Raw genomic sequence first — 21628 nt, forward strand, 5'->3', positions numbered from 1 at the left:
AATAAAAAATAAGAATGGAAAAAGGTGAGCGAAGAAGCGAGTTCCTGATGCCAGCGTACCGTACCGTCTCAAAACGGTGAAAATTCCATTGAGCAAAGGTTGGGCATACGGTGTTCTTTGCATTTTGCTGCCAGAGTTCACTGTAGATACTTATGCACACGAAGAACGTTAGGAACGTTTGAGCGAAACGGGCTGAATTGCAAGCGTTCCAAGGACCAGGACCTGACCAAAAGGAAACGATAATTCATAAGCACAATAGGAGATGCAGCCTGCAGGTGGAATGAGGTAGGCTGAGGGCACACACAGGATGCGCTTAGGTCGATCCAGCCATACAAGTCTGCTCGGGCACCCGTACTCGGGCTAACGTGTTTGGCTTGTGCAGGAAATTCATCCAGAACGGCGTAGCAGTAAATTGGGCAAAGTCCGTGCAAATCCTTTCGTCTTAATGTGTTTGTATTGCAACAGAGCTCATTCAGGACGGGCCGAAAGCTAATAGGATTGGTACGAGCCCTGGTCCGGCCGAGAGATCAGTCCGCCGCTTATTCATGAATGAGTACGAGCAGGCCGTCCAAGCCGTTAACAAGGGCCCAGGATCGAGGAAGCTGTCTAATCTGTGAGCGTGTTCCTTATGCTTTTGTAGCTTACCTTCGCATTCCCATTCGCATTCGCATTCGCATTCGGATTCAGATTTGCATTTGCATTTGAATGCAATTTTAATTATAAAACGCCTCTGGCAGGGTCCTGCAACCTGACAGTGTCTCTATCTGGAACTGTATCTGTGTGGATGTGGGTAGGTGGGTAGGTGTGTATGGGTGTATGGGTGTCCCGTTCGTTATCCTTATGTTTTATGCATGCAGCAACTGCAGCAACTGCGCGTTAACCATTGCCGTTTCCTTTACCGGTACCGATCCCGGTGCCGTTGGTGGTGCCGCTTCTAAGGGGACTCGACTCGACTCCCTATCGTTGTTATCCCGTTGACCTGCTTCCGTTTGTCCTTTGGCTCGATTGCCTTTGCAAATGCATGCAAATTTAAACAGTGATTTCTGGCCATTCAATTGACATACAATTTTCCACTCACTGCCGGGGACAGATACTCGTGGGCCCAGGCCCTGGCCGCATGCATATTTATCTAGCCGTGGGGGCAGGTGGGGCGGCTTCCGTGCGATAACTCCAAGTGGGAAGCGTAAGCGTTAATCAAACGCAAATCGAAAGTAAGAACTTTAAGCTCTCTCAATTTGTAACATCAAAAATCTCATTTTGGACACCACTTCCTTGGATACTCTTTCAGATCCAGTGCAGCTTCCACACATTTCTAAAATATATAGTGATCGAGGTTTGATGTTATCCATCCGAGCTAATAGCAAGCACAAATAGATATGAATCGCAAATACTTCAGTCTCTGGAAACCTGGAGCTTTGTCCCCGGCAAACATCTGCTCAAAGCCACGATACCCTCTGAAATGGCATGGAAAAGTAAGAGTAATATTTTAGCATTATAAAAATATACAAAAGTAAACTTCGCTAATTACATCAGGAGGAGAGAACGTAGTCCTCGTCGTCAAGCAGCAGAGCGCAAAATAAATTGCTCCTCACACACACACGTGCACATTCGAAGGATTTGCTTGAGTGTGTGAGTGCGCAGGAGCGGAGCGGGCGATAACTCGTTGTCGGGCACAAGGACACACACGGCACGATGCAAGGACAGCCGACGGCCCCCTGGCAAGGTCACACCGGAGTGACGGCGCGACGTGGCAGTTTCCTGTGAATGGAATTAATTAATGGTCAGGATTTGGTTGTACTTTAAAGTATACATATTTTGGGAGATGTGGGGAAATGTTCTGTTATTTTCATTTCTCTCGTACAATTCAGGCTTGGACAAATTTTTAATAATTAAAAGTTGAAATTTGAAATTGAAATTACCAACGCAATTTTATTGAAATCTTTGGCAGAATTTGCAATTCAACTTGTGTAAACCGCAGAATATATATTCAGGAATATTCGGACTCCAATGAAGTGAGGGCTGATGAATGCCAAAGAGGGCGGAATTTTAGAACTCTTTCGCTCTCGCATTTCCTTTCCGGTGCCTGATTAATGATGATTCCAATGCATCGAATTTGCTCCGTAACTATGTGTATGTGTGTGTGTGTGTGTGTGTGTGTGTGTGTGTGTGTGTGTGTGTGTGTGTGTGTGTGTGTGTGTGTGTGTGTCTGTGAGTCAGTCCACGTGTATGTGTTGGTGCAATTCTGCACTTAACCCACTGACAGACCGCGCAGTAAAAACTTTTGCGCTGTGCTCCAATTGCTTGCGAAACTTTAAACGCGTTGGTTTTTTCATCTATCTACCCTGTAATTAAATACAGAAATGGTATATTGTTCAACATATATCGCCCAGGTCTCTAGGATTATATATGTCTCTATATTATATATGGAAACACTCAAAAGAGTTGGTGGAGGAGAAAACACTTGCTGTATTTGGTAGATTTCTGCCCAAAGTTGAAAATCAGTTCCCTACCATGGAACAAGTTACTTAAAGTGATGTCCTCGATTGGTTTCCCCAGGGTGTGCAAAGCTCCGACCCGAGGCAGGAGCTATTCCTGCTTCCTGGTTGCTTGTTTTTTTGTTTTTTGTTTTGGACATATATATATATTTCTTTGCTCTTCGCAAAGAATTACTTTTCTAGCATTTTTCTGTGGCTGTTAATGCTGCACAGTACTGCTGTTGTTGGTGTCTTTCCTCTGTATTCATTATTTATACACAGGTCCTGGCAGTCAGAGGCTTTTTGCATTGTATCTGAGCTAATAAAAACGCAGCAGGAGCAGCCACAGAGGGTAAGGAGTAGCGGCAAAGTTGTATTTTCTAGTTGAATTGAATGCTTGCGGTTAGCTGTAGAGTCTTCTGCTGCACGCAGGAATTGCTTTTAGCCACTCCGACCTCCAACCTCCTACCTCCAGCTCGGCTCCGTTTTTTGCCTGGGCTGCCTCTCTCGCATGGCAAGTAGCAGAAAGTTTGTCCTGTCCTCTGGTCAGAAGTGCGTTTAGACCCCGACCAGCACTAGGACTTGGACCACCAGCAGGAGCAGGAGTAGGAGCAGGACTATGTCCATGTCTAGATCTTGTGCAGCCAATGAATTGAATTGTTGCTTGTTTTTTTTGCTTATTTTTGCCCTTCCTTTTTTTGTTTCTGTTTATGCAAGCAGAGCATAAATTTCCCAGGCTTTCGTTTGCGGAAAATTAATTTTTTTTTTGTACCTCCAGTCTCCTGCAGTTGCTGCAGTTGCTTTTATTATGCTTTATGTCCCTCCCAGAGATAGGAAGTACGAACGGGAGAGAAGGGGACCAGTTGACCGCAAAGTATAAATTGAAGTTTTGTTTTGTTCGAAAGTGTTTTCGAGTCAAAGGAATCTCTGAATGAAAGTCTCAGCATAAAAGTGGCAAAGGGAGGCCAACTGTGAAGAGTCATCTGAGGTAATAGTCGAAAGCAATTGCAGTTTCGCAAGTAATCCTGATTGGTGGCCTGTCCGGGATGAATGGCTGTTTAAGGGTTCTGCATAATTAAACTTGCAACGGTTAGCTTTCACTCTTTTGTGGGCTTAATGAGCAATTATGAGCAATCGCATGGGGCAAACAAGCTGGTATCCAATCACCAAGTGCCACCCAGCAGAGAAATCCGCCAAAATGAACACTTTAATTGGCTACAATGGAGCCGAAAGTGGAGCCCACACCACAGGGAGAGTGGCGACAATTACGAATAGCTTTTGCCTATGGCCAGGTGCGACGGTCCCCAGTGAACAGCCGCCTGGGGGTCCGTAATCGGAATAGCCGAAATCCCCGCTCCCGATTCTCCACGCCATTCCCCCAGTGCCATTCCTAGTCCCAGTCAGGCACATTAGGTCCATATGGGCGAATTTTCCAATTACAATTTTCTGGCAGATCGTTTTCCCGTATGCAGGAGCGCACTTCCGAGCAGCGGTGGAGTAAAGTAGAGAAGCAGTTAACAGCTGCAATGAGAACAAAGGGTGGGCGACGGTGGCGACAGCAGTGGGGAATCAGGTGGTGAGTGCGAGGAATGGCAGCAGTATGAGAAGTTAATATGAGCGTGGAGTCTAGAGCTGCACAGATGTGAAACCAGCCAAACCGTTCGGAAAATAATCTTTTGAATTGCTAAGAACATCAATTAGATTAATCGAATATACATATACAGATAAATATTACGACAGAAGTGGAACAGTCAGCCAACTGTTGGGGGATCTTACTTCTTGGGAAATCAACACAAGGTGGATCAGCAGAAGTAACAAACAAGCAGGGATTAAGGGATATTGGTTAAGAGCAGTAATGGAGCACCATACAAAGTCCGTAGGAGCCACACTGGAGCACCATTGAAAACCTGTAAGATCCACAGTGGAGCCCCAGCAAGTGCCCCCACCAGCAGCTGCAGCTGTGACAGCTATTAGCATGAAAGGCATTTGAGCAACATTTAAATTAAATGCTTTTTATGTGCCATCAGGGACGAGTCCCAGCTTTTCTGAACACACAGACACTCTTACATTCCGTTTGGCTCCACTTACAGTTGCCTTAGTTTCCTTGGGGTTAAGTGTCTGGCCCTGGCCCTGGCCCTGCCTCAAGCGCCTGCCTCTGCCCCTGACCCTGCCCGTGCCCGTGCCTCTGCAACTGTTCTGCTCGCTTCTACGGCACTTGCCTCGATTTGGGCCCAAAGCGAAAATGCTTTCGAATCAAGAATGTAATTGGTTTTGTGGCTGGCACACACGCACGCTCTCAGACACGCACACACACTCGCGCAGTTTTCAGGTTGCAGTAAAATAGGGATCCCGTACCCCACTCCACTCCACTCCACTACTTTCCAGGACATCCATTATGCATATGTGCTAGTGTTTGCTTACTTATGTTCGTGTCTGTACAAACACTCGAGAAACTGTACTATAAGGCGCTCTAATTAATTGTTAATGAGTCATTTGAACGGATTATTAGTGTTGTAACGATTTGTAATGACGACTTAAACACACTCGTCCTGTCTGCCACTCCATTCTCCCTTTGCCTCTGTCTCTCTGACCTGTGAATTATTAAATTTACGTATAACTAATCCGATTTGAATTATTCATGTCCACCCGGATTCACCTGCCTCCAACGATTAGCATGCGAAACTTTGAATTGAAATGAATTTCGCCTAATTCGATTCAGCTGAAACTTTAAAGCGGCCAAAATGTGTCATGTTCTCGTATCATGTCGAATTAGTATAACTCCAGAAGCTATGGACATCAGTTGTGTAATCATGCATAAAATCATAAAAGCAATGCAATTGCACTTCAACAAAGCAAAGAATGCAATCAATTGAAATATCGCTAACCCAATTCAACTTTTCGCAAAAAAAATTAGTTTTAATTTAATTTAAATTGGAACTTTATCCACAATGTATTACATTGTCATTTTGAATCATTATTTCGAAATTTATTGAAAGTTAACCAATACAACCAATTGGCATACAATTTCATTAACTTTGATGTGATACCCTGTTAAAATCAGCAAAAGCTAATTTTTTCATTAGTTATCTTTTACTATTACCTCCTATAAATGTTGTTGTATTTAAAAATACCAAATAAATAATAATAATAAAAAAATACCAACTGTGGAGATAATGTTTTTATCCCAATCGGCCGACTAATTATTTCGAATTAAATAAAACTCGGTGCAGAAATAAAATTACGATATGTTCTTTAATGAATTGCAAGTGTGGCTTGCCTGCCCTTTACATTGCCGCTCCGATAAGCGCAGCTTCGCTCGGCCGACGTCGGTAGGCAGACGCAAAGAGGAGATAGCGAAGAGCGAGCTGGCAGAGAGGCGTTTAGCAGGGCAAGCAAGCGCAAAGCTTTAACAAACAAATGAGTGACACAGAAATAAGTAACACAAAATAAGCGGCCGAGGGCCAAGAATTAGGTGCTATTTGGCAAGCAGCTAATCGACTGGGTTCTGCTCCGAACACCAACAATGTTACACAGATAGTCCTATCCGATTCGCAGAATTTTCTGCAATTTGGACTTTATATTGAACACCGTTCGTTCAATTGTTGCTTAAAGTTTTGCTATGCATATTTTGTAAAATTTAGTCATACGCCAGAATGGAAATGTATGCATACATACATATGTATGTAATATGTCCAGGTTTTATCCCTATCCTTTTCCTCCTCCTACCTGTAGCTCTTCCTAGCCTATCACTTCTCCATCTCTTGGCTTTTCGCTGTTTCCGTTACAAAGTTTTTCCTGTTTCAGATTCGTATCTTTCTGTCAACACTTTTGTGGCAAATTAAATTAAATCATAATTTCAATTACCAGAAAATTAACCACAAATAGCGACCAACGGTCATTACACCGCCACCCGACATATACCCCCCTGGGTCTCTCACCGCCCTGGCTGTGGCCACCGCGTCAGGCTCTCCTCTCTCTCTCATCTTCGCTCAATTCATTAACACTTCAAAGTTTTCTGCCTCTTTCGAAGAGCAGGAGAAAGAGTCGGATAGACATAGAGAAAGATTGTGAGAGAGAGGGAGCGAGGGAGCGAGGGGAGGGGAAGGGGAAGCCAGGGAAACAGCACTCGAGGCGTTCGTTAATTTGTTAGATGAACAACAAGATGCTGTCGCATCTACTCGTAAAGCTCGGAAAGCATCCGCCTGCCCCTCACATTTCGTTTCTCTGTTTTTTTTCTACAGAGAAATATTTCACAGCCAGCGGCCAAACACAAACAATAAATAAGTGGAAAAGAGCCAGAACTAGAGGGCCAAATAGAGGGCCATAGGAGGGAGGACGAGGACGAACCGCAACGCAACCGGAAAGAACTATTGTTCCGGAAAAGTATTCCCAGCGACTACTTTAGTAGCAGGCCGAGGAAGAGAGAGGAAGATAAAAAAGTAAAAATGATTTCGCACAAACTTTTCTGTTTAGTCAATCATTTTAATTAAGTTATTTTTTTTTTCGCCTGCTTGTCGCAAAAGTTTTAATAGCAGTGGGGTGGGGGGTTGGGTTGGAGTGGGGTGGCTGGAGGCTGGGGGCGACGAGACTGCATTTTGCGGTTAATTATAATGTTGAGCCTGATTACATTGGCCACGTCTGGAAAGGGTCTGAAAGTAGGCTTGCGTTCGCGTCATTTGAAGTTTCTTAAATTTCCCTGGTTTTGGTCTAAACTTTCGGCCATCAAATGGCAATAAAAATGTTGGTCTAAACTTTTATTAGCTGCTGATCAACTTGGGATGCTGGCCACTGTCCTGCCCGCCATTACTTGCCAAAGTCCCTCCTCCGTTGTTGCACATTTCCACCCACCCCCCACGGCGTAATTAATTAAGTTTAAGCGAAATCAATGAATCAACTTTGGAGAGGCAAATCCGCAGCTCTCACTCAGCTAGGACTATCTCTGCAGCTGTTCGAAGGACACCCGTCGAACAACTTTTCACTCGACTACGCATCGAAGTTTCCGCCAAAGCAAGAGCAACAGCAACGGCAACGGCAACAGCCACCCGTCCATCCTCCCTCCCTGCCACATATCCACATCCACCTGAACCACTCCGGGCGGCAGCTGGTGCAGCTGGATGCGCCTTGCATTTTAAGTTTCCACTGCTCTCCGGGTCTCCGGCTTTTCCTCTTTCTGCTGCTCCGCCCGGAGCCATACGCTTGATTTCCTAACTAAGCACGCAAATGAAGCGTGCGCCCATCAAGGATGCGACTCTATCTCTCTGCGGTTGTCTCTATATCCGTATACGAGTGCATACATATATATGTATGTACATGTATACCGTGTATATGGGAGCGCGAGTCCCCCTTGAAAAAGTGAACCGAATCATCAAGAACCAAGAACCACGAACCAAGTCGTGTGGCACGTGGAGGTAGCCACAGAGAGGCAGCAGCTCAAACCGTGCTTAATCGTTGAAATTATGCAATTGCCAGGCTGTGGGCAGAAGCCCCGGATCCGGACCCGTGTCCGGAACCAGATAAACTGACACACTGGTACGCAGTGCGTTAAACATCTAATGAAACTTCATCTCTTTAAGAATAAGGAAAACTTCTTCATATCTATAAAACTTATCTTTTCAAAGTCCTGCTACCAAATCAGCAATCCAAACCACTTATTAAACGAACTAAGATTGTTCACATGATATGTAGAATGTATCTCACATCTTGGTACTGTATCAAAATATCCCCATTCCTGGCAAACCGCCCAATCAAATCAAGGGAGACACTTACTTAAATTGTGCTTGGGAGCCCCTTGGGAGCAGCAGAGATTGGCCGTACACCTCGCCATGTCATCCCATCCTATCCCATCCCATCCAGAATAGTGTCAGTGTCGGCTCATGCTCATGTGTTATGCCCATTCACACACCTGACAATCTGGCAGTGGCAGCGGCTGTCGCCAAACTTTATTAGAACCATCTTGACAGCGGTAGCCATGGCTATGGCTGAGGGTATGAGTATGGGGAGCGTGTGTAGGCAATTAGCAGATCTCACAGCAAGTTCTGCCACTGCCAGACCGCATCCACAGAGGTCGCCTACATATATATAGGCCAGGCGGGTCTCGGCAGAACTCAGTTAGTGAGTTGAAGCTTGGTTTTACGATTCCGATTCTGATTTGTGATTTGCGAGCAGAATAAAGCGTACAAACAGCCATACAGAGATGGCGGCTACCAGATACGACAGCATTGAGAGGATATGGTCGGGGGCGAAGGACAAGGAGTACTACGGTCCGGATATGACGCTCGGCGAGGTGGCTCTGATCATACTGCGGCTCTACTCGGACAAGGTGATGCAGGTGTTCGATCCCACGGGCGAGGAGCTCACCGGTGGACAGCTGCTCGCGCAGAGCCGTCGCCTGGCACATGCCTTCCAGCGGCTCAAGCTCCAGCGTGGCGATGTCGTGGGCATATCGGCCAACAACACCACTTACCTCACCGAAGTGGTTATAGCCGCACTGCTCAATGGAACGCCCATCAATCCACTGCATCCGCAGTTCGATTCGGGTATGAGGAGTCACAGAATCAAAAGAAGAATACATGGACCCATAACCATCCCTAATCTGCTTCTGTTGCAGAGACCATGGCCTATATGTACGAGATTACCAAGCCAAAGGTCATTTTCTGCGACCTGGACAACTACGAGACCTTGAGCGCGGTCAAGAACAGCCTTAAGTTCAAGACGCAGCTCATTCTCCTCACCGGAAGCCTACCGGGGGTGCGCAACATTCAGGATCTGCTGGCTGACGGTTCCATAGACTATGATGAGAAAACCCTGTAGGTAGTCTCCCATTCATCAACCCAAAAAAACACTTTCAAACCTTTTTCTGTGTCCTTAAAGCTTTGCCTGCCCGCACCTGAGCGGCAACGACACGGCCTTCATCATCACCTCCTCGGGAGTAACCGGTTTACCCAAGGGCGTCACCCGATCGCACCGCAGCCTCCTGAACGGCGCCAAAATGTGAGTGGCAGAACCTCAAATATCCTCAAAAAGCCAGCCGCTAATGTTCCAGTTCCTCCAGTCCCCAGCTGTTCACCTCGGAAACGGTGCTCTTCTGCATCAGCCCGCTCTACTGGATCAGCTGCATTTTCACCCTGCTCGCCTCGCTGGTCAACGGCTGCAAGCGGGTGATCACCAATCGCCCCTTCAGCGTGGAATACTTCGCCGATCTGGTGCAGCGCCATCAGGTGAGCTTCGTCCTGACCGTTCCCCACCAGATGGCCCTGCTGGCCAAGAGCCCCAGCCCCCAGAGGGAGGAGCTGGCGGAGCGGTTGCAGTCGGTACGGTCGTTTGTCTGCAGCGGATCGAAGGTGCCCCTGGGGATCTGGCGACAACTGTACGAGCTGTTGGGTGCCGAAAGATTCGCCGTACTCTACGGCCTCTCGGAGACCGGAGGCATCTCCAAGAACGTGGGCGGTCCGCTTGGCAACGAGGGCAAGCTACTAAGAAACGTCCAGGTGCGCATTTTGGATGGCCAGGGTCAGGCCCTGGGGCCCAACCAGACGGGGCAGATCCATGTGCGACTCAGCCAGCGCTGGGGCGGCTACTATCACAATCCGCAGGACACGCAGGCGGCCGTCACCCCCGACGGACAGTGGCTGCTGACTGGAGATCACGGCTACTTCGATGACGATGGATGCCTGCACTTTCAGACCCGCGACACGGACGTCTTCAAGTACAACCACTTCCCCATCTATCCCAAGCAGATCGAAGATGTCATCCACCACTTGACGGGGGTCCATGAAGTGGCAATCTTCGGCGTACCCGACGAGATTTCCACCAATCTCATAGCCTGCGCAGTGGTCCGAGATGACAACGACCTGGGTCGAGCACTGACTGCCAAGGACATCACTGGTATTGTGGAGCAGCATCTGAGCGAAGCCTTTCACATACGTGGAGGTGTCTTCTTTGTGGATGGCTTACCCAAGACCCAGAACCTCAAGATACAGCGCCGAAGAATCCTGGCCGAGCTTAATGAGATCACCACCCATCTGTAGAGAATATTTTGTTGCAAATAAATGTTGAAGTTCTGCTAAGGAAAAGTCTGGTTTTGATGGGACTCGAAACAGTAAACAAAATGAGTCACTCCAGAAGGGTTTTGAGACATTGAAAAGTTTCCATGACATTCAGTCCGACCGACCGTCTGGCCTCTGGGATTTAATTAGCTTCATCGGCTAAATCAGCATCTAATTGCGACGACACCGGTGTCAACCACGACAACGACATCTGTGGACGACATTTGGGGACGGCGCCGCGTGTCCAACTAATTAGCAGCTATCGGCTTTTGTTTCCTAGTGTTCCATGGAGGGGGCATATAAAACCGAAATGAGGCGCAGTAAAGCACTTAGTTGATCGACGATCGTTAGCCGTCGAGTTAGCAATATGAGCTGTGAGGTGCACTACGACGCCGCCTCGCGCACTTGGTTCGGGCCGCGTGGCAAGGACTTCTACGGCCCTGAGATGACCCTGGGCGAGGTCATCATGCGCGTGCTCCAGATCAACGCCGACCAGGTGATGCAGCACTGCGACCCCACCGGCGAGGAGCTTACCGGCGCCCAGCTGGCTCAGCAGAGTGCACGGATAGCCCAGGCCTTCAAGCGGCTGGGCCTGTATCGGGGCGATGTCATCGGTATATCGGCGAACAACACGACCTATCTGACCAGCGTGGTCATAGCGGCCCTGCTCCGAGGAATACCGATAAATCCACTGCATCCGGAGTTCGCAGAAGGTACGTTTGGGAGTGGAAACTGATCTGAAATCAAATTCACAAGTGAAAAATGATCGTAACTTGAAAGAAATATGATGAAATTGGTGTTCCCTTTCTTGTATTTCTATCTTCAGAGACGGTCAAGTACATGTATGACATAACGGAACCCAAGTTGATATTCTGCGATGTGGAGAACTATCCCACAATCCAGGCGGTCAATCAGAGATTGGTCACTCCTGCCACCATCTACCTGTTGAATGGACGGCTGGAGGGAGTGCGAGACGTCAGCGAATTGCTCAACGAGGATGAATCCATCACAGCAGCAGCGTGAGTTGTACAATCCAATATTCACACTGATCTCTTAACCGAATTCCCTAGATATGTGCCCTGTCCCAAGCTCCATGGCGATCACACGGCCTTCATTGTGTGCTCCTCCGGCACGACGGGCATGCCCAAGGGAGTGACGCGCTCACATCGGAGTTTGCTCTGCAACTGCAAGAAGTAAGCAGACGGGTTGACCCCATATAATTCCCAAATCTTACGCTTTGGTGCCCTTTCAGTCCCAATACCTACACTAGGGACAGCATTCTGCTGTCCTTTAGTCCTTTGTACTGGATATCCGGGACGATTATCCTGCTGGCTTCGCTGCTGAATGGATGCCGGCGCATCATCACCAATCGACCCTATAGTGTGGACTACTTGCTCCAGCTGGTGGCCACACATCGGGTGACCTTCCTCTTCCTGGCCTCCCACCAGATCGCACTGCTCTCCAAGCACGACAGCGACTTTGAGAAGCTGAAAGCCCAGCTCGAGTCCATTCGAGTGCTGATAGGTGCCGGATCGAAGGTTTGCAAGGCCGTCTCCCGGCGCATGTACGAGCTGATCGGCAACCAGAGGTTCATCATCGGCTACGGCCTCTCAGAGATGGGAGGACTGAGCAAGAACGTCGGCGGTCCGCTCGGCTGCGAGGGCAAGGTCATGCGGAATGTGGAGCTGCGCGTCCTGGACAAACTAAAGATGCCACTGGGCATCAACGAGGTGGGGATCATATACGCCCGCCTGCGCTATCACTGGGAGGGCTACTATCGCAATCCGGAGGCAACCGCGCGGACCCTCAGCCCCGATGGCCAGTGGTTCCGCACGGGGGACATTGGCTACCTCGACAGCGAGGGTTACCTGTACATCCAGACCCGCGACACGGATGTCTTCAAGTACAACAACTTCCAGATCTATCCCGAGCAGATCGAGGAGTTCATACTGCGCCTGCCCGGCGTCAGCGAGGCCTGTGTGTTCGGGGCGCCCGATTTGGTGGCCACCAACCTCACGGCCTGTGCTGTGGTGCGAACAGCCAGCAAGGAGGGTCAGTGTCTGAAGGCGGATCAGATAAGGAGCATTGTGGAGCGGCACTTGAGCGGCGCCTATCACATCAGGGGCGGCGTCTTCTTTGTCGAGAGTCTGCCCAAGACATCCAACGATAAGTTGCAGCGACGCAAGGTCCTGGGTCTGATACAGCAGTTGGGAATCGAGGCTGAATAAAGTTTGATCCTAGACGGTTGACACTGTGTTTTCTGTGCGGAAGAAAGCCTTCGTAAATCAGCTTGGAACCACTGTGCGAGTACCGAAGCTTAGCTGATGGCTAACTAATGCCGAGTACTCGTACTCAATGAATTTTAATAGAGATTCAAATTGCAAATGCAGCAGCCAATTCCCTTGGAGGACACCGTAGCCCTTCTGCCCCGTGCACCCGGTATCCGAGCCATCGCAATGACAAGCAATTTGTTATTTGTGGCACTCCTGTGGCTCCTCCTGCAAGTCGAACAGATATTCTACATAAAATGAATTGAAAAATTAAAATTTCAATATGCTGAGGGCATTGGGCAATGGGCGATGGGCAAAACATACATATTTTATTGGATGCTGTTTTGGGTCGGGTCGGACTTTCGTTTCGGCTCCAGTTGGAACATTTTCGACATTTGACAAATGCCGAAATGAAATGCTCGACAAAACACGATTCAATTTGCTTTAACCTCTTCCCTTTTGCCATCCCCGTTCGAATGGGAGCAGCAGTAATAGCATCAGTTAGAACCACTGTCTCTGTCTGTACCCCGTCCGCACCTATCCATACTGTCCTGTCGGTTCTGTCCGTCCTGCGGGGGTGGAGGTGACAGGCGGCTAAGCCGTAAAGTAGAGCCCCGCCACATGGTCCAGTCCGCTCCGGTCTGAAATCGGTTCGGTTGTGGCCGTCCGTCTGCATTTTGCATCTAATGCGGATTATCCAGGGGCTTTGCAAACTGCACCCTAGGTGTAAATTGGTGTGCCACGGATTTGCATGACCAACGACTAGCTGTACGAGTATGAATGAGCTGCAGAGTGAGTGAATGAATGGAGAGGAGCTCAAGGCTCGGCACACAATTGCTTAACAATTTCCGGTTGCAGGATGAAGGCAAAGGAGGTCAATGTCCCTCGCTCTCTCTGTCTCTCTCTCATCCAATCTTTTGTTCCTTCATTCTAGTCTTATTATCACCGTCTTTAATCCATATGCAGAACGGAATGAATATGAATACCCATTCGAGTGTTTTGTATGAACCGAAGTTTGGGCATTCGCTCCATGATTCGTCAATTCCAAGGGACACATTTACAAATTCGACTTTAAATGAAAATCGACTGCATAAATGGCTCTGATGCTGCATCAGTACGCTTGTTACATCCATACTTTTTTGTGTTGGATTTTGAATACATCTTTTTGGATAAAAATTAAAATTTGACGAAGCAGAAGAATGCATCAATGGAATTTGTGAAAATAAATCGTTTGGCTGGCTGTTTTATAGAGAAATTAAATTCAAATTGAAATCGCTGACCAGAATGTAAGCCTTATTCAATAATACCAGAATTTCCGCAAACTGAAGTCAGGGCTCATAAAAAAAAGGACACGCTTTATGCAAACGCTTTAATGTTTCATCAAGGATATCCGCAGCATATGCAATAATATGTAAACAAGGACAACAATGCCTGCAACTTCCACAATACTCATAACTGTACCACGGGAGTGGAGAGAGGAACCCAGCCCAGTCCAACCCGATTCGGGACATGGCCCTGTTTGTATTTTTTGTATTTTTTTTTTTTGTGGCCCATAATTAAACAAGAATTTTCTGTATTCAGGGTGGATCTGGGCAGGGAGAGAGCGCGATATAGTCCCGCATATGCCTCGGCGCATGTCCTGTGCCGCAGCGCCCCAGAGCGTGTCCTGCCTCGATCGCTGTGGCACATCTGCCGTGCGTTGATTTCGCCTCAGACCCTCAGAGTCCTAGAGCCCTCAGAGGGTTGAAAAGTGGTGGAAACTACTGCGACCGTTACTTTCAACAGTGCCCACTCCCTGTGTACGTGAACACACTGACACACACACACACACCTGGATGATAGCATTATTGCTATCGGGATTGGTCGAGGAATTTCGAGAGTGTGGAACAAACAGATATACAGATGCTGGTTTTCTTTGAGTGCTCGAACCTCTTTCGCATAATTCTGCCCCTATTTTTGGTGGGGAGTGTGGAGATGGCCACTTGCACCGCAACAATTGTGCTGCCTGCGACACGCTTTAGCATTTGAAACAGAAACCGCAATAGTCCAGAAGTAAGTATATCTACTTTCCTATATGAGAGCATCATAAACATATCCTGCCACTGGCACTGGGGCCACATTCAAATCAACCTCAAGCTCATGCAATTTATATGCCACCTGCCCCCGCCCCCTTCTTTACATTTCAAACTGCCACCTCGCCGCATTGGGCCTGGCTAGAACCGCACGTGCATCTGATGTGTGGTCGTCGCTTGTCCAACTCCCCAAAGAGTTATGCAGAGTGGTCATCTTTATATCCGGGATATGGCTGTGTTTGTCAGTTCCTTTTTATTTTCTCACCTTGCGGTGGCTGTGTCCCTGCCCCACCCTTTTCCACACACCTCCCATTGGAGGACTGTGCATACATTAACACCCGAGTACTCGGAGCATTTATTGAGTATTTTTATGCGATTTATCTACTCAATGCGCACGAGCGTGTCCTGGCTGGCAATGAGGCATAAGTTCTTGATTTCACGCACTTTTGATTGATGGCAAAGGACTGTGGGCTTTTAAATCTAAAAAAATGGCAAAAATACACAAAATTGGAATCGAATTCGATATGAACAAGCTGCAGGCCCCCAAAAAAGATAATCCCACACAATAGAATCCAGCTGTGTGCGGTGGGTGGGTGGCTGGGATAAGCTCGATAAGAGTCTGAATGGGAAAAAGGTGCATCTCCATCTCGGGTTCGAAAGAGTATAAAGGCATTTAAAGCGGTCTTACATCCGGGAGTAGATAAGCCAAAAGAAGCCAAGGGAAATCGAATGCAAGAGACGGCCAAAGGGAATCGAACACTGTATGCCCTGTCCGAGCAGAAATTGTGGTCAAATAAACCTATAGGCCCATAGGCCATTCAATTGCCAGTCGAATAGTGAGTTATAATCGAGTGAGTTTTATACCCTTCCTTCCAGTGGGGCCACTCGCATTCCTATGTAGCTCTGAAAAGTCCTTGGACATCCCATTGCGCTGTCCCCGCGAACATCCGCAGCTGTTGCTAGCACTGTAATTTCCTTGCCACAGGAAGCCTGGGAAGCCCACCACCGGAAAACTTTCTTGGCCCAGAAAGAGGACGCGTGTCCTAACGCCTGCCAGCCGTCCCTCTGGGCCACGCTTCGCAGCACCTACGCAGAGACGCCGGGGCATAGAGATAGGGGTAGGAGTAGGAGTAAGGGTGCTTGCCACACGCCGCTTTCGCCGCTGTCGTCGCAGTTGAGCGCGTCTCGGTCAGGGCCCACTGAATAATAGTTCACTTTTCATCGCAGATAAGAAGAAATACATACATACTATACTCGTCTCGTGAATAAGGAGCCTGGACTGGCTCCTCTTGGCACCCGCTCTCTCTCTCTCTCTGGGTTATAATTTCTGTAGACACGCAACTGAGGCACACGCCCACGCCAACGCTCACGACCGCCCACGATTAGGCCCGGCTCTGTCTGCCAGGGAATCCATCATTACATTTCGCCTGCGAAGCAGAGGAAGCAGCACAAGTAGATGGAAAAATCATTTATCCTCGTCCTGGTTCTCGTTCTGGTCCTTGTCCCCGTCCAAGGCTGTTGAAAAGCAGGAAATTCACACAGAATATTCATGTTTGTTATGCAATACGAGGGAAAAACAAACCCCCTCTCCCAGCACTGGCACACCATCTCTTCCAAATGAGGGAAGCTTAGTTCATTTGCTGGGAGAAAAATAAGCTTGCCTTTGCTTTATTTAAGCAAATATTTGATATGCCCCCATCCCGTTGGCATCCCGTGGCACGATGCAGTGGAACAGTGGAGAGACGTTGAAAGCCCAAAGCATAAATCAATATTTGTCACCACGAATGGGGGCCGTCTCTCGGCACAGTTCTTAATCGCATAAAAATGCCAGAGAGGGGCTGGCTGGCGATAAGATAGGCCCAGGTGGAGTTTGACTTGTGCCTGATAAGCGATATGTATGTATGCATTCAAGGAGTTGGGCCATGGAGCGGGTATAGGGCTATATAGGGCTGTTTTTACTGGCGCTTAATCGTCCAGAGCTCTCAAACAAATCCAAATTACTTTCTGGAATACTCTTATTACAATAGCTCAGAGCAAATTGATTTCTCTCGTGCACTCCTTTGTTGAATCGGTATCATTATCGTCAGGCACTAATTGACGCCACATGACGCCCAATCCAGGGACCAGGCTATAAGAAAACAGTTTGTGGACTCGCCCAAAAGCTCTGCCGGCTACTGCTACACTTAAGCAGCTCTCGGTCTTGCAGCATCTAAATTATATGGCCCAGGCCAGAGCCTGGCTTACACGGCTCCGACATCCGTTAGAGGCCATCTGGTCGTGGTCCTGGTGCTGGTCCTGGTCTGCAGCTACATTCAATTAATTTTACACGATGTAGCGAAAATCCAGCCCCAACCCCAGCCAGTCCAGAAACATGAAAGAATATCTTTTGCGGAGGACGGAGGGCCTGTGTACGGGGCATGCAACAAAACTAACGATAATTTTCCAACCCAGAGGAAGAGAACGATCCAGAGAGAGAGAGAGAGAAAGAGAAAAAGATGGAGATGGAGATGGAGAGAGGGCGAGTTTAAAGCAAAAACTACGTTGTAATAACATTTTAACGATATTAGCACGAAAAATGTGGCCCGGCACACAAAAGCGGAAAGTGGAAAGCTTAACGATGCTAAACGAGTGCAGTCTCCATGCCACACAGAGTGAGAAAGGGGGAGTTAGAAAAGGAGAGAGAGGGAATGCAATGGCAAAGGATGCGACAAAGGGAGAGGCAAGGAAAGGCTGTTGGCTTCGCTTTTGTGGCTACCAAAGAAATCTGCAGCAGCGCAAATTGTTCAAATATTTTGGCTTTGCCACATGCAGCAGCACACCACCACACCACCACACCCCACCCTCTTACCCCCTCCCTCTTTTAGATGTCTCTTTTCTTTAACAGCAGAAGCGACAACAATGGGGGAGTGGGGTGTGTCGGTGCGGTGCGGTGGCTGAAAGAAACATTGTTCAAATGCAGCGAGTTGTTACATAATCCACGATGCCTCCAAAACATATGTTATTGCGCCCTCCCCGATCTTTACCCCTCCTTGGGCGGCCTCCTTGAAAAGAGTTCTGTTCTCCTTTTGGGCGGCACGGCCTTCTTTAAAGCGCTACTCCGCGAGCTGTCGTCGCATTATATCCCACAGCATAAATCCTCCTCATTCCACAGCCACAATCCACACTCCAAAACACATTTTTCTCCTTCCTCCCAGTCTCTCTGCATCTCTCTTCCACCCATTGCGTGCGGGTGGACGCCCAAGTTTATGCAATGTTTTTTTCGCTTGTTTTGCGGCATTGTCAACAGTTTTATTTTCTTCTTTTGACTCTCCCCCGCTATCCCCTCACCATCTCTCTCTGTCTCACTCTATTTTCCACGCTTTTCTTTTTGGCTTGTTAATATAAAGCAGGCGCCATTGCCTCATTGTTGTTAATGCCATTTTTGTTGCTGTTCTTGCCGCTTTGCAGATAGGCTAGCATCACTGTTGTTATTGTTGTCGTTGTTCAACACTTATAAATTGTATGATTTTTCCCAAGCGCAAGTTTAAACAACAATGTGCGTCAAGTGAAGCGTGTAGTGGTGGGGACGTGTGGTTGAGCATGTGTGCGCGTGTGTGTATGCAAGGCGTTAAAACAAAAGTCAACAATGGGGCTCGAGTGGCTGTCTCTCTTTCCCTCTCTCCCCACTCCTTCCGCATGTGTGTGTGCGCAAGCTACTAAAATAGTAAATTATGACAATGCACAGAACAAAAGCTGCGGGGTGGTGGCCGCCTGCATCCATACCCTTGAGACAAACATAAACGCGCTGCATTATGTGGGCGCCAAGTGCCTCTGAACTTTGCCTTCAGCTTTGGCTATGACTTAATAAGCAGCAGCTAAGGCCCAGCCCACTTGAAAAGGAGAGAAAGACAGAAAGAGCACTGGTCAAGGCTGGTTAAAGGGAGACGGCATGATGGAGAGCCAGAAAAAAATATGTTCAAAGGCAGATAGATAGCAGAAAAGAAGGAAGACCTTACCAAATGAAGATGGCACGAAGGAGTACAACAGGCGGGCAAGAGCCTGATTAAATGGAATGAGACACAGAGCACATACTGACACATCCTTCATCTCTTGTCTTGTCTTGTCTCATCTCTTTGGTTTCCCTCTCTTTTTGCCCAGTTTTGCATTAGCTAATGCAGAGCAAGCTCAAGCAGCATTGCCCTGGCTTCTTGCACTTCCAAAAGCTCTCTGCGACAGCAACAATGTCAATGCACTCTCCGCTGATAAGAGAGCGCAGCGCAGATACAGAAACTTTAGAGCAGCCAGCCGCTGGTTCCGCTGCCCGGACAACAGACTCAAGGTAAACATCTAACTTTACTTGTTGCTCTGCCACTGACTCTGCCTCTGCTTCTGCCGGCGTCACTGTCGTTTTGCTATCTTTCTTGTGCTGCTGCTACTACTGTGACTATGCCCTTGCGTAGGGCATGATTTGTTTGACCAGGTGTTGGTAACGCAAAGGTAACGCAGAAAAGTTGCTCCACGGAGGATATTTATATTTGCAACCGACAAAATCGCAGCAATATACGATAACATAGTTAGTTGAATTTATATATGTATGTATGTACAGATAGATATAAGTTATCAGATTTACTCTACTCTACAATTGATTCCACAGGGTATCAAAACTTCGGCCCCCGGAGATACCGTTCTTTCTTGCTATTTTTGTGATTTCATTGGGTGTCGTTAAATTATTTTCTTTACTGCTTTGGCATGCTCTTTATATCGCTTTCTGATGACACAGTCGCGACGCCGACAGCGACAGCGACGCCGATTGCGATAAGGAGAGGAGCAGCTAGCAGCTAGAAAAAGCTGAGGAAGCGCAAAATGCAATTCGAGGCGCCTGCCAGGAGTCGAATTTCCGCTTCGATTCGAATGTCTGCTTCACATTTATTCTCTCTCTTAGGTTTTTCAGCCAGCTCGGCAAATCGAAAGGTGAATCGGCGCTGTCAGAGAGACAGTTAATCACGGTGCGATCTCTCTTTCTCCCCTGCTGGCACACTCAGAGCTTGCAAATAAGCGGGTGACTCATGTCAGGGAGATACAGTCTTTAAAGAGCTCTTTGAATTCATGCTGCAAATATGTGGCCGAAAGTCCAATCAGCTTTGCATACTCTTTTTCGATAAAATAAATCTTGAAATATATCTTCCACCAATAGAGCTTTAATAGCGATATTACCTAGCAGTTCCGCTGATTTGGTGACTATCTACATGTAAAGCCGTCGATGAGTTACATATGGATAGGGTCAGTCCCCATATCTCAAATAGTTAAATGTTCTTCTTATTTGCTCTTATTACTCATCAATACCAGCCAGTACATATTTGGTTTAGATTTTAATACTTAAAGAACCCAAACATGCCCGTTTTGTCAACACAACACACCGAAACGTACAGTGCCTGCTTACTATATCGTAATCTATCCATTGTGCAAGTTTGATAGCATTCCGTTATGGGAAAAGCGAGTTATGCATGGGCTAGGTTATGAACTCTGCGTCCCACTATTAGTGCGGTCTATAAATAGCCAACAAATGCATTTGCCCATAAATTTTACCAACGCTGCATATCGAAAATGTTTGCTCCGGCGATAATGCCCGACTTAATTACGTATGAGGGTGGGAGCGGGACAGAGACAGAGCCACCGGGGGGTGCAGACAGCTGGCAGACGACGCGACACACAGGGGCACAAATGCACTTAAGTTTTCTTCGACTGTTGTTGTTTAGGGGGGTGAATGCGAGGAGGAAGTCGTGGCATAAGGCACACATCACTGCCAAAGAGAGATGGAGGGAGAGCGCTAGAAAGAGCTGGCATGCGATTGAGCAATTGAACGATAACTCGCACACGGCAATTAGTACAGTGGGCCGTCGCTATGTGAATGAAAGGGGCTTACGCAGCATTGCTCAAAAAAAATGTACTTTCAGCCGACAAAAACCTCTTTCACCAATCCAATCACAGCTAGCATCTGTCTGCAGTTTGCGAGTGAGCACTGTGCTGCAATCGCAGACTAGCTCGCGCCAAGGCCTGGCAGCTGCTGCATAGAAATCGGTTCGAGTCCCAGTCACTGCTCATTCCACTCGCTCGGGCTCCGGGGATAATTGCTGCCAAACGAAGTGACATTTCTCCGTGCGCCTCTAACAATCCTTTGTGCCGTCTGGGATTTCGACTCATTCTTCTCCTTCAGCTGTAGCTCCAGTTGTAGTTGCTGTTGTAGCCGTGCAAATTTACAGAACGGGACAAACAGACAAACAGAATTTATGTTTTCTGTGTCCTGGCGAAGGAAGTGGAACTGTTTGCGAGGCAGCTGCATCGGCTGCTCGTGCTGCCCCGAGACCCGTGGATTTGGTTAACGTGACAAAAATACATTGATTACATTTCTCGTTACTTGCACTCGACTCGGGATCTGCTGCTAGGATATGGTGCAAGGACGAGTACTCGTATTTTTGGGCGCACGTCCGCACACTCGGCACATTTGTCAATGCAGCGCCGTCACAGGACAAACATGTAAACATCTTACACGTAGGATTCCGTGCAGCCCGGCCAGGACTAGTCCTCGTGTCGGTGGGGTCTTTGAACTGACAAATTACGTTTACAAGGAATGGGGGTAAATTCCTTTCGTGTGCACTCTGAACTTTTTTGTAGCGTTTCTTCTTCTCTTTAGTTTTTTTTGGGTTTAATTTGCTTACAGTTGCTCCACACGACACACGCTCTGGCACATCCCAACTGTTTTCACTAATTTCGACATTTGAAAATTGCTT

The 21628-nt window shown here is 47.7% G+C and overlaps 2 protein-coding genes and 1 long non-coding RNA gene across 3 annotated transcripts; 2 read left to right on the plus strand and 1 right to left on the minus strand.

Annotated features, from left to right (window-relative positions):
* Positions 1-1252: 1252 nt before the first annotated feature.
* LOC26533737 (uncharacterized) lies at positions 1253-2147 on the minus strand. The gene is made up of 3 exons (XR_001452209.2): positions 1920-2147; positions 1529-1758; positions 1253-1454 (listed from the first exon to the last, which is right to left on the minus strand). It is a non-coding gene; the product is annotated as an uncharacterized lncRNA (long non-coding RNA).
* Positions 2148-8574: 6427 nt separating this feature from the next.
* Positions 8575-10546, plus strand: LOC4804407 (luciferin 4-monooxygenase). The gene is made up of 4 exons (XM_001360939.4): positions 8575-9010; positions 9082-9280; positions 9345-9464; positions 9526-10546. The coding sequence occupies exons 1-4, from the start codon at positions 8668-8670 to the stop codon at positions 10499-10501; spliced, it is 1638 nt and encodes a 545-aa protein (XP_001360976.2). The 5' UTR covers positions 8575-8667; the 3' UTR covers positions 10502-10546.
* Positions 10547-10844: 298 nt separating this feature from the next.
* LOC4804408 (luciferin 4-monooxygenase) lies at positions 10845-12766 on the plus strand. The gene is made up of 4 exons (XM_001360940.4): positions 10845-11232; positions 11346-11538; positions 11590-11712; positions 11772-12766. Exons 1-4 carry the CDS (start codon positions 10887-10889, stop codon positions 12745-12747), a joined length of 1638 nt encoding a protein of 545 aa, XP_001360977.2. The 5' UTR covers positions 10845-10886; the 3' UTR covers positions 12748-12766.
* The last annotated feature ends 8862 nt before the right edge of the window (positions 12767-21628 follow it).

This window comes from Drosophila pseudoobscura, chromosome 3, assembly GCF_009870125.1.
Source record: "Drosophila pseudoobscura strain MV-25-SWS-2005 chromosome 3, UCI_Dpse_MV25, whole genome shotgun sequence".
Taxonomy (NCBI): domain Eukaryota; kingdom Metazoa; phylum Arthropoda; class Insecta; order Diptera; family Drosophilidae; genus Drosophila; species Drosophila pseudoobscura.

Coding starts and splice junctions, on each gene's coding strand:
- LOC4804408 (XM_001360940.4), top strand. CDS start 10,887: ATGAGCTGTGAGGTGCACTACGACGCCGCCTCGCGCACTTGGTTCGGG. Junction 11,539..11,589: donor GAATCCATCACAGCAGCAGC/GTGAGTTGTACA, acceptor CGAATTCCCTAG/ATATGTGCCCTGTCCCAAGC. Junction 11,713..11,771: donor TTGCTCTGCAACTGCAAGAA/GTAAGCAGACGG, acceptor GTGCCCTTTCAG/TCCCAATACCTACACTAGGG.
- LOC4804407 (XM_001360939.4), top strand. CDS start 8,668: ATGGCGGCTACCAGATACGACAGCATTGAGAGGATATGGTCGGGGGCG. Junction 9,011..9,081: donor GCATCCGCAGTTCGATTCGG/GTATGAGGAGTC, acceptor CTTCTGTTGCAG/AGACCATGGCCTATATGTAC. Junction 9,281..9,344: donor GACTATGATGAGAAAACCCT/GTAGGTAGTCTC, acceptor GTGTCCTTAAAG/CTTTGCCTGCCCGCACCTGA.